The 16,975-nt window shown below is 59.3% G+C and overlaps 1 protein-coding gene across 1 annotated transcript in view; it reads left to right on the forward strand.

Annotated features, from left to right (window-relative positions):
- The window catches only part of IGSF21 (immunoglobin superfamily member 21), a 242,998-nt gene that overhangs the window by 154,881 nt on the left and 71,142 nt on the right, over positions 1 to 16,975 (forward strand). Inside the window, exon 3 of the mRNA XM_030328031.1 lies at positions 11,960 to 12,081. Coding sequence (XP_030183891.1) covers positions 11,960 to 12,081 — 122 coding nt within the window. The remainder of the gene's footprint in view (positions 1 to 11,959; positions 12,082 to 16,975) is intronic.

Consider the following 16,975-nt stretch of genomic DNA (forward strand, 5'->3'; position numbering starts at 1 on the left):
AGCAGGTGAAATAAACGCATAGGTCCATTAAAAAGCCACAAATGCGGATGCTGTAAGCTTAGTAGAGCTGGGCTGGAAACTGCCGATGTCTGCTGACAAGAGACCACAAATGGGGGTGTCTTCTTCCAGCGGAATACTACTTGTGATAAAAAGGAACGGACTGTGGGGCGCCTGGGTGGGTCAGTCGGTTAAGCATCTTATTTCGGCTCAGGTCACAATCTCGCGGTTTGTGAGCTCGAGCCTGGAGCCCGCTTCGGATTCTGTGTCTCCCTCCTTCTGCCCCTTCCCAGTCACACTCTGTCTCTCTCTCTCTCTCTCTCTCTCTCTCTCTCTCAAAAATAAACATTAAAAATTTTTAAAACAAGGAAAAAGGAACGGACTATGAGTGCACGCAGCAACATGACTCGATCTCAGAAATATGCCGGGAAACAAGAGCTTTCGCCAAAAACCGCGTGCCGTAATCCCATTCTATGAAATACTAGAACAGGGATAAATGGGGTGAGAAATATCGGAATCACGGTCGTGCTCTAGGGGAGAGGACTGACGGGGCAGGGGAAGAAGGAACTTTCTGGAATGATGGTGGCGTTCGACATCGTGAGAGGGGTTTGCGTTACCTAGATGTATGCCGCTTATCGTTGAGATTTGTGCGTTTCGTTGCACGCAAGTTCGAAACCTCCAAAGAGAGAACCGTAAGTAAACATTGAACTCTTAACGATGTGTGTGCCGAAGCATTTAGGGGTAGAGAGCACTGATGTCCGCGACGTTCGGATGCCCAGCAGGAACACAGGCAGGTGGATGGGTAGGGAGGAGGAGGAGGAGAAGGAGCAGCGTGTGATGAACTGGTGTGGCCAGACGGCCCTTGTGGAAGCTAGGTAGCAGGTGTATGGCTGTTGGTTTTGAAATTCTTTATGCTCCTCTGTATGTTTGAAAATGTTCACGATCCAACACTAGAGGGGATAAGACATGAAGCCCTAGGACCAAGCCAGGGAGTGGGACACCAGCGATCTGTATAAGGTCACTCAGCCTTTCGCAAACATTAAGACTGGTTTTGAGGGAGCCCGGGTGGCTCAATCGGTTAAGCATCCGACTCTTGGTCTCGGCTCAGGTCGTGACCTCACGGTTTGCGGGATCGAGCCCCACGTCGGGCTCTACGCCCACAGTGCGGAGCCTGCTTGGGATGCTCTCTCTCCCTCTCTCTCTGCCCCTCCCCAACTTGCGTGCACACACGCACACACGCTTGCACTCTCTATCTCTCCAAATAAATAAATAAACTTAAAAAAAAAAAGACTGGTCTTCGGGAAAGCGAAAATCAGTTGTGAAGACGCACTAAAACGAGGGTTGTAGTTGCCGGGCTGGGTCTGGACTGAGGGCACGCCAGCGAATCCATTCACCTCTCTGAGACCTGTACCCCCATCTGTAAAATGCAGGCAGCACTGCCCAGAGGGGTGTCGTAGGGATTAAATGAGAAGCCAGAAGCTTGAACAAACAGGACTTCACAGGGAGCAGGTGGGAAGCAAGACTGACCCTGCCTCCTCATTGCAGTGGCCGCTGAAATGTGGCCTCCTGAAACGGGCCGCCCCAGCCACCTAATCTGCCGTGGCCCCCCCTCCTTCCATCCGTCACTCTCCCTGCATTGTCTGCCCGACACATATCCCAATCTGATACATGTCTTCGATCTCCCTTCATTTGATTTGTTATCCGTCTCCTCCTACTGGAGTGTGGATTCCAGCAGAAAACGGACTTGGTGTCGTTCGCGGCTTTATCCCCTGCACCTAAAACAGCCTCCGGCACATAGCGGGGACACGGCGAGTCTTTACTGAAGGAAGGAATAAATGAACACCACTGGATCGGCTGTGGTGTGACCGCTCAAGTGCAGGATTCTGCCACCCAGCATTTGCCCACTGCCAGCCCCACCTGCACGGAATACCGGGAAGCGAGCTTAGAGATCAGCCATTCTCCACCCCATTTAACAGATGGGGAACCTGAGGCTCGGAGACAGAATGCAAATTTCCCAGCATCCACTGCCCGTGAGTGGCTGAGCAGGGACGGGGTCCAGGCCTCCTGGCTCCCCGCTCAGTGCTCTTTCTCTCTAGCAGGCTGCTGGGGCTGACGGGGCTGCTGCAGACGGACGGAAGGACAGGCTCCACCGGGCCTGGGCTGCCCGCAAGGCCACGCGCGAATGGCAGTGGGCAGGATTCGCCAGCCTAGCAATATTCGCTGGCACACTCCGCCCTTGTTTAGCAGGTGGGCGGGCTGGCACAGGCAGCGGATGGGCCACGTCCACGGTCCGCGGGCAGCTGATGGTGCTGACACAGGCCGGATTGGCACGGCGGGGCCCCTTCCTGAGGGCTGGCGGCCCTCCTGACTGCCGTGGTCAGCCAGACGACCACGAGCTGGCATCTGTCCCCACAATCAGCCCACAGGTGTGCTCGCTGACGGGCAGCCCCGGGGGTGGTGGGAGCACCGAGTGCCGAGCGTGGCCCCTGGGGGACATCACAGGGGTGTCACAGGCGGGGGTGGGGTGGGGGTGGGGCCGCAGCCTCCCACACAGATACACAGACACCGGAGTCAGACAGGACACGCCGGCCCCACTGGCTTGTGGGACCCGAAAGCCTAGTTGTAACCCTGGAAAGGGGCCTGGGGGGAAATGGTCGCTTCTCTTTGCGCTCAAGGCCTCTTCCCAAGTCCAGACCCGCGGGCCCCTGGATCTGTCGTCCACCCTGCAGCCAGAGGCGCTTTCTGACCCTGATGGGAACTTTCCCTCCCCTGCCTGAAGCCTTCAGTGGCTCCCTGTCTCCCTCCCACGAAATCATAGCAAAAACAAGATCTACTATGTACAATATACCGTGCTAAGCATTTTGCCACTGATAAGCTAACGCACAATTATACCGTTTACCGTACGTTAGCCACTCTTCAAGCACTTCACCCGGAGACGTCAATTCGTCCTCCAGCCACCAACAGGGTGGCGCTACTGTTTATCCTCATTTTATAAAGAGAAAACTGAGGCAGGGAGACGTGAAATGACTTGGGTGAGATTCAGACCGAGGGGCTCGACTGCCGAACCCAGATTCCGTCTGTGTGAAGCACGACCCTCCACAATCCTGCTTCCGCCCCCACCCCCACCAGGCTCGAGTCCCTGCGCCCCCACCACACCCCACGGATCCCAGGTCGCATCCTCGATCACTCTTGTCTGCTCTGGTGCCTTTGCCTGGCCGTCTCCAGGGCTAGACTGTTCCGCCTCTCATCTGGCCCGCAGACTCTCCCCGTCCTCCAAGGCACCGCTCAACACACCCTCTTATGCGGGGCCCTCCCTGAGCCCTCCCTTCACCCCTGCGCTCCAGGCTGCTGTGGCCGAGGCCGGGTGAGCACAGGTTGCCTGTGTTTCTCTCTGCGATGCCCCTGCCCCGCCCTTTCTGTGAGCTCTTGAGGACCAGGACCCTGTCTGATGCCACGATCTGGCCACAGGCCCGACCCCCAGGAAGCACCGAATGAACCAACAAGGAAATAGACCAATGAGAAGCTGAGGTCACTTGAGCTGGAGGAATGAACGCTAATGGCAGGAAGTGAGGAGTGACCTTCGGGGAGAGAGAGATGGGACAATCCCTCCTCCCTCCTCCGTCCCAGCGCCATCTCTAATGCTGTACTGGGAAAGAGACCATCCGCATGATGCTGGAGCCCATCTCTAATGCTGGGGCTCATCGTCAGGAGGCAGGGAGCAGGATACGACACCCCGATTGACAAGAATGTCCCCGGTGCCACAGCTATACGGCACTCAGTGGGGACGCGTGGTTTCTGGGGTCTGGATTGCGAGCATCAGAGGTATGCAGGGCTAAGAGGGGGTTCTTCAAAGCCAAGGACCTGGTTCCCCCTGCCCCGGCCCTGCCACCTCCTCCCTATGTGACCCTGGGCATGTCCCTCTCCTGGTTGGACCTCAGGTTAGCTTTCTGTAGAGAAAGGGTCTAGAGGGGCAGTCAAGGGTCCCTCCTGCTGCCAGGGCCTCCCAGGATATCCAAGGTCTGGTAGTTGACAGCCACCTGGGAAAGCTGCAGAGAGGCCCTATTTGGGGGCCGGGGGGGGGGGGTGCCAGGGGCTTAGGGCAGAGTCTCTCTCTTGTGGTCCCCAACCCCTGCATCCAACCGACCCAATGGGGCTTGTTAAAAAAATGCAAAACCCAGGTCCCGCCCAGGACTCACTGAATTTGAACCTCTGGGGTGGGCTTTCAAGGAAATTGACATTTTTAAAACTCTCCTCCCACCTGGCCAGGTGATTCTGCTGTGCGCAGAAGTTTGGGCATCTTTGTGCATCTGTATGCGTCCTCCCGGTCTCCCCAGCTTCTTGGCCACTAGCCCCACAGTGTAGGTTTGGGGGTACACAGGAGAAGAGGAGGGAGGTCTGAGAGCAGCCGTGCCTGGTGGAGTCTGAAGGGCTCAGGTGGTTGGGCCCTGACCTATGGTTTTGCATCTGACTGGCGGGGCTGGGAGATTGCCCAGGGCCCGGGCTGGCGTGATGGTGCCTCCCAGGCTGGCATTTCTCAGAAACATATGGGCCGGGGGTGCCTGGGTGGCTCAGTCGGCGAAGCGTCCAACTTCCTGTCTCAGGTGGTGATCTCACCGTCCATGAGTTCGAGCCCCGCGTCGGGCTCTGTGCTGACAGCTCAGAGCCTGGAGCCCGCTTCGGATTCTGGGTCTCCCTCTCTCTCTGCCCCTCCCTCCCTCTCTCTTAAAAATAAACATTAAAAAATTGAAAGAAAGAAAGAAAGAAAGAGAAAGAAAGAAAGGGACAGGCCGCACACGCATGCCCTAGCCGACATCCCCTATCCCCGTGGCCCAGGGCAGGGAACAGGGTGTATAAACTCTCACGCTGTGGGTGCAGGCATCATTCGTGCACACGCAAGTGCACACACTCCACGAACCCACAGACCGACACACACAACCCTGAACGCGCACACACACAGTCACTCTTGCACACCCACAGACCCTCGCATTTGCGCACACAGGACACACACGCACATGCCCGCACGCGCGCCCGTCCTTACATGCAGCCCCAGAGCGCACAGATTTGCACACTCAGCCCTGCCGACACGCACACGCACCCCCACCCCCAAACCACAGGTTTCCTCGTTTGCACCGGGGCTCACCCTCGTGACCTGGCCCTGGGCTCACGCCAGTGGCACACACACGTCCTCACGCTTGCACGAGCACCTGCCCACGAGTGTGGAGCCCACGAAGCCAGCAGCCGCGCTCCTGCCTGCCATTCTCAGCAGCCCCCCGGGCCCTCGGCCCGCCCCACTCCCCATCCCTGAGCTGCTGTCTGCCATCCCACAGTAACCAGATGAGACAGAGCAATTTATGACACCAGCTGTCTCTGTCAAAGCCGGATCTGCCACCCACACACGGGGGAAGCCAATTACCCCGAGCCCGGCCCTGCCGGAAGCCTGGACTCACCAGGGAGACAGCAGGGGTGGAATCAGGCCATCCGGGGCGGTAGGTGGCGCCTGGCTCGAGGATGTCCCCCCCCACGTCTGTCCTTGGGAATCCAGCATTTTCCTCCCCCAGGCCCTCCCTGGGGTGGCTCTGGCCCGGCTCTCAGGCCCAGGAGCCTCAAGAGCAGACCCACGGTGGAGAGCAGGTGGGCAGGGGTCATCTAGGGGAAGATGACCGACCCCAGTCACCATGGCAACCAAGAAGCCGGGAGACCTGTGCCCCTGCCCTCCACAGCAGGCCATGGGGAGGCTGCCTCACTGGCCCCTCTGCCTCTTGCCTTCTTTTTCTCCCTCCTCCCTGAGCAGATGGCCTCTTGCCCTGCGCCCCTGCCCAACTTACCCTCTGCCTAGATGCCCCCTGCTTTCCATGCCCCCTGCCCGACACTTCATCCAACCCCGCTCCTGGATCACTTCCTATCTGGACCTTGGAACCAGACCCGGGTTTGAATCTGCGCTCGTCCGCTTACCGGCTGGGGAGCCTGGACGAGTGGCAGCCCTTCCCTGGACCCCATTTCCGCGCCCGCAAACACGGTGTTCGTTTCTAGAAACATATGGACTGAGAGTCCGCTCTGCACCAGACTCTGCTCTGGGAGCTGGGGAACAGCACCGAACGAGATGACGAAACCCCAGCCTCCTGAGCTCGCCTTCTGCTGGTGCAGGGGTTAGAAAACACCCGCCGCAGAAATGTAAGTGAGGCGGTTGCGTTTCTTCACCGTTGCGCGGGCTGTGTTCCCAGCTGTGCTCCCGAATCAGGCGCGGCTCACAGAAGAGCTCAGTCGATAAAGGAAAGCGCGACGGCTTGAGCCCTGCTCTGGGGCTGGCTCGATCTAAAGTAAGCCCGTTAGGAACACTAGTGGGTCTGCTGTCCTCTTTGCACGTGGGGCTGCGTGAGGCGGGAAGGGACTTCTCGGTCGTGGCTTCACGGCAGAAGTTTCTAGAATGCTCATTGCCTGTCACAGTACGAGGAACAGAGCAGTAAATTCACATCTATCCTTCCCTTTCTTTGAGTACTTCTGACAACTCTGGGGCATGGGTTCAGCTACCGTCTTTCTTTCGTTTTACAGATGAGGAAACTGAGGCTCAGAGCCAGGCAGGGACAGCGACCACGGCAGACCCGAGACCCGAGGAGGCTCAGGGTGGGCGCGGCAGTCCGCCCACCTGCGCTGTCCGACTAAATGCCCCTTTCCCCCCAACAAGAGCCTTCCGGGGCTGGCATGGCCCTTGCCCGTTGGACACCAAGGGCTCTGCCTGGAAGCTGCCCGGGCTGGGATTCGAACCCGGGTCGCCCATCTCGAGAGCCCAGGCGCCGTCCGTCTTCCACGTCTAATCAGTTCATTAAAACCTTCCTTGCAACAACACCCGCCCCCCCTCGCTGCCCAGCCCCAGAGACCTTAGCTGCTCCATTTCCAGGAGAGCAAATTCCTTCCCGGCTGGAGAGGAGCCGGGATAATGTAGGCAGGCAATTTAAACAGCTCCGGCAAAATATACCAGCAGTTTTCGCTCTCTGCCACTATTACACTTTCCAGCCGCGGCGGGATTGGCCCATAAGTGGGATATCAAGTTTATTACAGCTATTTCCAACCTGTAATTGGTTTTGTGGAACACAAAGAGAAGGAGGGGGGGGGGAGGTGAGCTTTTTCCCCCCTTTCTTTCTTTCTTTTTTTTTTTTTTTCCTCTCTTCCGGATGATGGCACCCGGGGACGTGGGTGAGGAGGTGTCCTTGGAGGCATTAGTTTCTCAAATGAAAAATCCCAGCCGGCCGGCCGTGCGACAGGCTGGACTGAGCCCGTCTGCCACGCTTTGGTGGCTTCGCTTGAAAATCAACCCAACCCAGCTGAAGCCAGATTTGCCGGATTTGGGGGACGGCCAGCGCCCTGGGACAGGGTCTGCTGCCTCGGGGCCTGTGGGCGGCTGCCGAGCCCTGGAGGGCAAGGCTAGAGCAGGAGTGGCTGTGGTCTCCAGGGCGGGCTGTTCTAGCACCAGAGCATTTGGGCATTCAGAGTAGCAACGGTCCTCAGAAGTCACCCGGCACATGTCCTCGTTGAGCACTTAAGGAAACTGAGGCCCAGAGAGGGGAGCAGTGCAGAGGCCAGCCTGTGGGAGGCAGAACCCGGGTCTCTGCTTCCTACGTCCCTTCCGAGCAGTACAGGCAGGCCGGGTACGTGCCAGTTCGGACTCGGGTTCTTTTGCCGAAGTGTGTGCACAGCCTCCTCTCTGCGGTCCAAGTGGGCCCTTTGCACAAGGAGGATGCTTTCCTGTAGCAGGTGGACGTCTGAGAAGCCACAGCTCAGGTTCCTGCTAATCCCCCTTGGATCGCTGCCTCGTGGTCGGTCCGAGGCCACTTCCCGACTGGACCAGCCCGCTCCCACCAGGCAGCCGCGGTCAGATCGGGGTGTGGACACAGCGGGCCATCCTGGGGCAAGGAGTGTTCTCCTTGTTCTTCGTGGTACCCCAGTGCCTGGCACGTGGTAAGGACTCAATTCCATTCATTCATTCGTCCAACAAATATTTATTGAGCGAGTACCGTGTTCCGGGCTCTGGGGACAGAGCAACAAACGGGACAGATAAAGGTCTGGCCCTCGTAGGGTTTATGTTCTAGGAGTAGCTCACACGCAAAGACCTATTTACTGATTCGGTAAAAATCTGTCGCAGGAGCGAATGAACACTCAAGCATTTCATCCTCCAGGGAGGGGACACGCACACATTGCTTGGGCCTTGGCCTTCCAGGACAGCACCTTGTCTGCTCCCACCAGCCTTGCCGTCCTCTGCCTGCTGTGATCTCACGGTCCCAAGCCACGATGGCCACCAGAGGAGCGTGTCAGAGCCCCAGGGACCAGCCTGCCTCCAGGTGCTTGCTCGGAGCGTCCTTCATTTTCTCTCTGGGCTGATCTCATGAGTGCGGACAAGTCTCCGGGCCCCGGCTCTACGCGCCCACCTGCCCACCAGGTCTCCAATCCGTGCCTGCCAGGCGGGCCCCCTTCTGTCACATACTGACATTCTACACCCTCTGACTTCCCAGTAAGAACTGTTCTGCCTTCCAGCCCTAGCTCTGGATGGTGGGAAGGGACCCAGAAGCAGGGATGACCCGGAAAAGTGTTAGCGTGCGTAAAAATAACCACACACCAGGTGCTGTTACAAATGTCATCTCATTTAATCCTCCTGAGAGGAACAGAGGTAGGTTGAATTATCCCATTTTACAGATGAGGAAGCTGAGGCTTGAAGAGGCGAGGCGCAGAAAGTTAGTAACAGAAATCAAGAATTTGACTGGGGGTGGAGAAAATCAGCCTTGCTTCTTGCCCGAAAGCCTCCCACAGGCCGGGAGCACCAGGCTGGGACTAAGCACCCTTTGAAGAGGCCCACCTCCACCCGGAAGCCTTCTGTGATCACCCCTCCTCCCAGGAGAATCCTTGGCCCCTCCATGGGTGTCAGGTCACAGTTGGCAAATATCTTTGCTACAGCCTCGCTTTCCCTGGCTCTGCTGTCTCAGGTCCTTGTGAGCTGTGTATCCCCACCAGACGGACTGCGGCCACATCTGAAATGTGGTTCGTCCTCTCCCCCGGGGCCTGGAACAGTGCCTGAAAGTCTTAGGCCTGGAACATGTTTCCAGAATTAAAGAGAAGGTGTCATTCATCACACCAGCTGCCCACCCATGGCCTGTGATAACCCCTCTCCCCCCACCCAGCCTCACCTCAGGGACTGCTGTCACCAAGAACCACAGAATATCCTCCTTGCAAATAGCCACTGGCCCATGGCCTGGGGCCTGACGGTGCGTTCCAAGGCAGTCCCTTTCCAGAGCCTTCCCTGAGCCCCAGGGAAGGGACATCACAAGCCTCGGGCTCTGGCTGTCCCAGGCTGCTTTAATGGGAAGCAGTTATTTCCTCCTAGGCTGACAGGAAGGCCCCAGACTTGGCCCCAGGGGAAAAAAAAAAAAGATGTAAATAAAACCAAAGGAAAACTAGGTGCGTCCTTGAAACTCCCCTGTCCCTCGGCCTGAAACAGTGATTTACGACTCAGGTAATTCTTCCGTGCTTTATCTGGGGTGTGTGGGAATGTGTGGACGTGTGGGGTGCAGGTGTATTTTCCTAGTAATAAAACCCTCAGTCCCGGCGAATAAATTTGTGGAGACAGTTTTACCGACAGATTTTTTTCTCCTTTGTATAATAAAAAAAATGGAGTGAATTTCGAGATTGGGACGATAAGGGCTGCCGCATTTTAGGAGGAGATAAAAAGCAGTACCTGAGAGAAGAGGCAAGGCTGCAAGTCAAATGGGCAGGACGCCTTCCACTTTTATGACTTCGGGAGAAAATTCCTCAAACCTCCGCTGGGCTCCAGGCATCCTCCTGCTGACAGTGGAGGGTCGTGGGGGCTGGGGGGGTGGGGGCTGGTTTGTCCTCAGCCCCTGGGGGCCCGCCCCGTGGGAGCCAGAGCCCTGCCAGGAGCCCCGCGTGAGACTGTGGCTAAATCTCCTTTCCTCTCCAAGCCACAGTTTCTTCATCTGCAAGACGGGCCACCTGTTGTCTCTGCCGTTCCCTCCACAGGGACCCTGTGTGGCAGCCCCCGCCGGGTTGTGACAACCAAAGATGATTCCACACGTGGCCAACTGTCCCCTGGGGGTTGGGCAATATCATGCCCTCCTCCCCACCACCACCGAGGGTCCTGGTTTGAAGGTTCTTGCTCCTCTTCCTCCCTGGTCCTTCAGTCTCGGCCATCCCTCTCTGGGAAGCCGGGCCCAGTGCTGCGGAAGAGGCCAGCGGGGAGCACACAGCCTCAGAGGGGAGCACTCAGCCCCCAGAGGGGAAAATAAGTGAAAAGTATGAGCTGAAGGAAGATAAGCCCAGAGGAGAGTCAGAGAGACCTGAGCTTGGCAAGGGGTAAGCAGAAACCCTGCAGAGGGCAGTCCCAACACTGATCCTGCGCCCCGGGTTCCGGAAGCTTATCATCACTCTGACCCTGCCTATGGGGCTCCCTGGGGGTCCCAGGACTGTCAGGGGCCTCCTGACTCCTCATGAGCTTGCAGACTGTGGCGGGAGTGGGGGTGACACGCACTGATGTGACCCGTGCCTGGCACACAGCTGGTGCTCCATAAATGCTAGCCAGCTTGCCTTGAACCTGTGTCCCCTAAGCCAGTAACGACACCACCTGGGCCAGACAGATGTGGTCCAAGCCAGATGTGCCCAGAGGGGCCCAGCCGCACGCAGGCCGGGGCTCCCAGGAAGGCTACAGATCCAAGCAGCTTCCAGGGTCCCCCCCCCAGCCCAGCCCCCTGGAGAAAGCCCTCCCAGCCGGCCCCCCCTGCCTCCAGCATGCAGAGCCGCGGGGAGTTAATTCCACTTCTCCAGGCCCAGGCATGAGGCCTCCCTGGTCGCAGGCTGTTAGCGCGGAGCCCAGCTGAGCAGCAAGAGGCTGCAAGCTCCCGGTCTATAATAGAGTTGCTGACGCAGGCGGAAAACTGTAGGGAAAACTGCAGCCGAGTAAACAGATAAATAATTGAAACAGTGACAACACATACCTTGCTGCTTTGTGGAGTAACACTTTCATTAGCTGGAGGCAGCGCAGGCGAGAGGATGCGAGAGGATGCGGCGGGCGGCGAGCGGGAGCGCGGGACGCTTGGGTCCGGCTTTCAATCAGCCGCGAGCAGCTGGGCACCGGAACAGCCTTTGTTTTCCATTATAGGCTTTCTTGTCTCCTCCGGAGGTCCCCTGACTTCTCTGGGCCTCCGTGTGCTTGGGGAGGTGGGGGCCTCGTGACCTCCCTCCCGTCCCCAGGGCAGCTGGAGGAGAGGGAGCCCCCAAGCTGTCCTCTTCCCTCCGCCCCGTGACAGCAGAGTGGGTTCTCCCCAGCCTTCTTAAGAGCCCCCTGCCCCCAGACAGGCCCCTCCAACCAACCATCGTCACCCTACGGCCTGAAGGAACCTGTAAATGGAATCCAAGGTGACCCCCTCCACGTCGCCTGCAGGGACAGTTGAGGTCCCTTGCCTACCGGGCACGCTGAGCACAATCCTCTTTCCCTGAGCATACCTGCTCTTTCCTACCACGGGGCCTTTGCTCCTGCTGTCTCCTCTGCTTACAGAGCTCTCCCACCTTTTGCCAGGCTGCCTGTCTCCTGTTCTCCCTTCAGAAGGCAACTTAGACATCCCTTCCTCTAGGAAGCCCTCTGTGACTACCCTATCCCCAGACGGGGGCTGCCTGGGCTCCCCTGCCATTCTGTGCCTACCCCTTACAGAATTTACCAGAAATTCTTGTCAGAGAGGAGAGCCAGCCAGAGCCTCGGCTTACACATCAGCAGAGTGGGGATGACCTGGGAGCGTTCTGGTGATGGCAGTGACGTGTCTCCTGGCGGCCTCGCCCAGGGTCCCCGGGGGCCGGGCGTCCTGGCTGTGCATCTCCAGTGTCCCTGCGTCCGTCCGCGCTCTGTCTGGGGGAAAGGGGCGAGGCCGGCCGAGCGCTCCCCTGTAGCTGCCTCTGTGCTGTCTTGTAGGTGACGGACGGCGGCACCATCAAGCAAAAGATCTTCACCTTCGACGCCATGTTCTCCACCAACTACTCATACATGGAGAACTACCGCAAGAGGGAGGACCTGGTGTACCAGTCCACCGTGAGGTGAGGGGCCAGGGGCCGGGGGCCGGGGGCCGGGGGCTGGGGGCTGGGGGCTGGGGATCGAGGCCGGGGGCTGGAGGCTGAGGGTCGAGGCTGGGGGCCGGGGGCTGGGGGCCAGGGGCTGGGGGCTGGGGATCGAGGCCGGGGGCTGGAGGCTGGGGGTCGAGGCTGGGGGCCGGGGGCTGGGGGCCGGGGGCTGGGGGCTGGGGATCGAGGCCGGGGGCCAGAGGCTGGGGGTCGAGGCTGGGGGCTGGGGGCTGGGGGCCGGGGGCCACGGGCTAGGGATTAAGGCCGGGGGCCAGGGGCTGGGGGCCGGGGGCCGGGGGCCGGGGTCTGGGGACTGGGGGCTGGGGGCTAGGGGTCGAGGCCAGGGGCCGGGGGCTGGGGGCCTGGGGCCGGGGGCCGGGGCTAAGGATTGAGGCCGGGGGCTGGGGGTTAAGGGTTGAGGCTGGGGGCCAGGGGCCAGGGGCTGGGGGCCGGGAGCTGGGGGCCAGGAGCCAGGGACTAGGGGTCGAGGCCGGGGGCTGGGGGCTGGGGGCTGGGGGCCACTTCCCCAGCCCTTTCCTATCTGCCCTGCGATGCTCTTGCCGGTTCTCTGGATCACCTTCCATGGGCTTGGAATGCAGGGCTGGGGGCTGTGCTGCAGAAGGGAACCCGGTGCCTAGAGGGACACGCCCTGGAAGGAAGAGCAGGAAAGGGGTCACGTCCCCACTCTGCCACATGCCCCTCGACGTCGGCCTCCCCAGCCAGCTCCTCCCAGCAGTCCCGCAAAGTGGGTTTTCCAAACCCAGTTTCCAGGTGGGGACACTGAGGTCCAGAGAGGGTGAGCCACATTCCCCAAAGTCCCGCAGCCGGGAGGGACAGGGCTGGGATGTGAGCCAGTTCTGCCTGGTCCTGAAGCCCGTGCAATACGCTCTCCCAGTCCCCACGGGCCCCTGCCCGGCAAGCAAAACCGACCCTAAACAACTGGACCCCGGGTCGGAAGCGGCAGCAGTTTGGGGAGGAAGAGTCCCCGGGGACAGAGATACTTAATATTTCTACCCCTACCCTCTTTCCAGAAGGAAGCAGATCCCATCCCATGCACTGCCGTGTGTTCTAGGTGTGTGGGTGCCACGCCCCCGCACCCTTCTCGTGCACTTTCCAAAGGCCCCGGTCCTATTTTACATCTCGGACCCTTAACTCTCAACTCCCAGTGTGCCCCTCCCTCTGGCGACCTGGTAAACTCCTCACCAGGCTTCAGGACCCACTCAAGCAGATGCCTTCCTGCAGGACACCTTGTTCCGACGACCCCCCCGCCGTAGCAGAGTGAATCTACCCCAAAGCCGGACGGCTCCGCGAGAGGGGTGGGAGTCCCGCTGCATTGATGAAAAGCTAAAGACTGTCACTGAACGGGCATAGTCTTGCACACACACACACACACACACACACACACGTGTATGTGTGTTTTTCCACACAACACAGGCAAATGCATTGCCCAGTGCCCAGGCAGAAGGCAGCAGTGTGCAGGGCTGGCACGTAGTAGGTGCACAGTGAAATCTGCACCTTGGCTAGGTGACCCTGCGTATGCTCCTCGTCCCTTTGAGCCTCAGTCTCCCCGCGGGTAAGATAAGAAAACGGGACGGGAAGGTTGCCCAGGGCTCACCCAGCCCGGCACGGGGAATCTGGCAGGTGATCATCTGCTCCGCACTTTGTAAGCCGGAAGGTGGGACCTTTCTGGGTCCCCCTCCTCTCCGGGCTCTGTGCCAGGAGCTGAGAACCAGCCCGCCCTTGCGGGGGGAGGTCTGGTGAGCACGTGGGCGCGAAGGGACACGGAGGCGGCGGGCAAATGGCCGCACAGATGCCTTTATTGACGTTTATGATTTCCCCTGGACCTGCTTCCAAAAAGGATTTGGGGCACCTTAAGGTATTAAGGCACACCTAAGACAAGCCAGTTACAGTCCGGATGAAAAACTCATTTTGGACAAGAAAACAACTATTCTGGGAACCACAGATGATGCTGGGGCAAGTGCACGTTCAGATCACCCCCCACGCTTCCCAGACCCCCACCCCCTCTGCGCCCTCCCCATGTGCTTACCATCACCCCACCCGCCCCCAGCCTGTCCCATCATTTCCAACCCCCCTCCATCTGATTCCTACGCCCAGAAGGAAGCCCGGGACCACCAGAGCAGTCCTGACCACCCACCCTTTCCCAGAACACAGCTCAGCCACTCCCGACTGAGTGACCTTGGACGAGGGCCTTCACCCCTCTCTGTGTCAGTCTCCTCACCTGTCAACAGACTTCGTAGGATCTGCTTCGTACAATCCTTGTGGGGTTTAAGGGAGAGTTCTGTCCCGCGGCCTGAGTTTCCAATCCTTGCCCCTCCGCCCACCTTGCATTAGTGTCACCCGGGCTTGGGGACTCTGCCTGAGTTTCCCCAGTCTCTAGAAGGCAATGACAACAGTAAGAAGCTCGCTCCAGCCTTGGGAGGGTCCCCGGGTTAATTCACATAAAGCGCTGCCTCAGTCGCTGAGCGATGGCTGTGTGTTGCTGTTCCTGCCCAGAAAAAACCCTCCTTCTTCCACCATTAAAAAAACAAAAAAAAAAAAAACCCCACCTTTCCTCACATCTCATAAAGGCGCCTTATACGCCCTGAATCTCTGCTAATCCCCGCGAACAGCCCTGTACATCCAGGCAGATTTGCTGTTTTCTCTAGCCCTGGTTTACAGACGGGGTCAAAGTTCGGCGAGGCCCAGGGTTCCCTGCTGGAACGACACAGACCCCATCGGATCCCAAGCCACCCACCTCATCCTGTGCCCACACCTTGCTGCCCTGCCCATTTCACGCCTGACGGAAACGGAAGCCCAGAGAGGGAGATGACTTTTGCCCGAGGCCACACAGCAGTGCTGACTCGTGGCCAGTGTTCTTTCCTTCCCCAGCCTCGGTTCCGGCGGTGGCCTCCCAGGTGGAGCGCACCGAGGAGCCTGGGGGAAGCGAAAGCAGAAGGGAAGGAAAGAGTCTAATGGGATCACGGAGAGCTGCCGGCAGCCCGAAGGAGGCTGCGTCTCCAGGCTGCAGGGCCCCATTAGGGCTGGCGGAGGGGCGCGGGGACTCCGCATTTACATATAAATGAAGATATTTACAAATTAATGCATTTCAACTAGAGAAGAGTCCCAGCTCCACAGCTGTCTGAGCTGCTTGTCTTCAGCTTTTGGGAAAAGTAGGGGGAGAAGGAAGCCTGGACGACCAAGAATTGGCAGAGAGCAATTCTCAGGCAGCGGAAGGAGCCCCAGGGACTCCCAGAGCGTCTCCGTCCGCTGGTGGGGTTCCCGGAGGGGCGGGCATCCGGTGGGGGTGACGGGGCTTCTGCCGCCTGGGGTAGCACCCCGGTTCATGACCTTGGACAAGTCACTGCCCCTCCCAGTGCCCCAGAGGCCCCATCTATCACATGTCTGTCGAATGAGCCTCAGAATCCAGAACTTCCCAGCTTGGAATTGGCAGTAATTCCTTCCTTCCGAGGACGTTTTAATTGAGCACCTAATAGGAGCCTGGCATGGTAGAAGGTGTCTTGGGGAATCCAGCGGGGAATTAAACTCTCGTGGGGGGGGGGGGAGATAGTAAACAAGGGAAGTGAGACGTAAGTGAATGGCTCAGCACATATTCCGCAAAGGTGTGAATTCGAATGAGGGGCAAGCGGGGTGCAGACCCGGGAAGGACCCTCGTGCTGCGGTGCCATCCAAATGGTTGGCCAAGGCCTGAGGGATGGGAAGGAGCCATCCCAGTAGGGACGCGGGCGATGTGGCAGGTGTCCGCACCCACTCACACCCTTGACCCCTCGACAGCCTTCTCAGGCAGCCGTAGCCCCACTCAGCTTGCTCAAGGAGTGGGGGCGGGCGTGCCAGGGATCTAGCATCCCCAGAGCAGCCTCGGCCGACGGGAGATATTGGATGGATCTCCTGGCCCCCCTGCCCCTTGGCTGGGACCACTCAGACAGGCGCTCGCTGTCCCTTCGAGCTCCCCAGCAGGACTGAGGCTGAGAGGCTGCCCACAATAGCCTCCGGGATGCACCTGTATTGGCTTCTTCCCTCCCGTCCTGGCTTCCTGGGACACCCTCCCAAATAGGCCACTGGCTCCGGAATCCTTGGTCACGGGGTCTGCTTCTCAGGGGCCGCCCTGAGTGGGTGACAGTCCCCCCAGCTGGCTTCCTGCACATGGCCATCCTCCACACCTGCCCTCTTAGGCCCTGCCTCGGCCCCCGTTCACCCCTTCACCCGTTCCACCAGACCAAGAAGAGCTGGAGCAAATGGATGGGTCCCCCCACCGAGGGGAAGACCGCGTGGGCAAAGCTCACTAATCCCTGCAGAACGCGCCCACCCGTGCCCCAGCATCCACTGCTTCCCCTGTCCCGTTCCGTCTGCTCAGGATGTCGTGAGGAGCTCCAAGCAGCCTTCGCTGTCTAGGAAATCTAGACTCAAGGGGTTGAGTGCGCTCCTGCCCCTCCCGCACCTCGCCCACCTCCCTTTGCCAAGGCCCTGAGCATCCTGTCGGCTCCAGCTTAAACCCCACCTCCTCCAGGAAGCCAGTCTTGACCGCCCAGACTGGGTCGGATACCCTAGGGTGCTTCCCCCCCATACACTCCCGGCCCTGACAACTAGGAGTTCAAAGTCTGCTTCCGCCACTAGACTCGGAGCCCGTGGACAGGGCTTGGGTCTGTGGCCTTCCCCACTGTCTCCCCAGCCCAGCGCCCCCACCCCCACCCCACCCCCACCACACTGAAGACAGTTTGTAGATGCTCGTGGAGTGGGTGAGTTCTGGCGTTCTTCCACCGCAGCTGTCCCTGCTGCGAGATGAACGTAGGAGGGAGCAGTTCAGGCCCCCGTGCCTTCTCTAACGTTTTCGTCCTTCATTCATCACCAAGGA

The sequence above is a fragment of the Lynx canadensis genome, chromosome C1, assembly GCF_007474595.2.
Source record: "Lynx canadensis isolate LIC74 chromosome C1, mLynCan4.pri.v2, whole genome shotgun sequence".
Taxonomy (NCBI): domain Eukaryota; kingdom Metazoa; phylum Chordata; class Mammalia; order Carnivora; family Felidae; genus Lynx; species Lynx canadensis.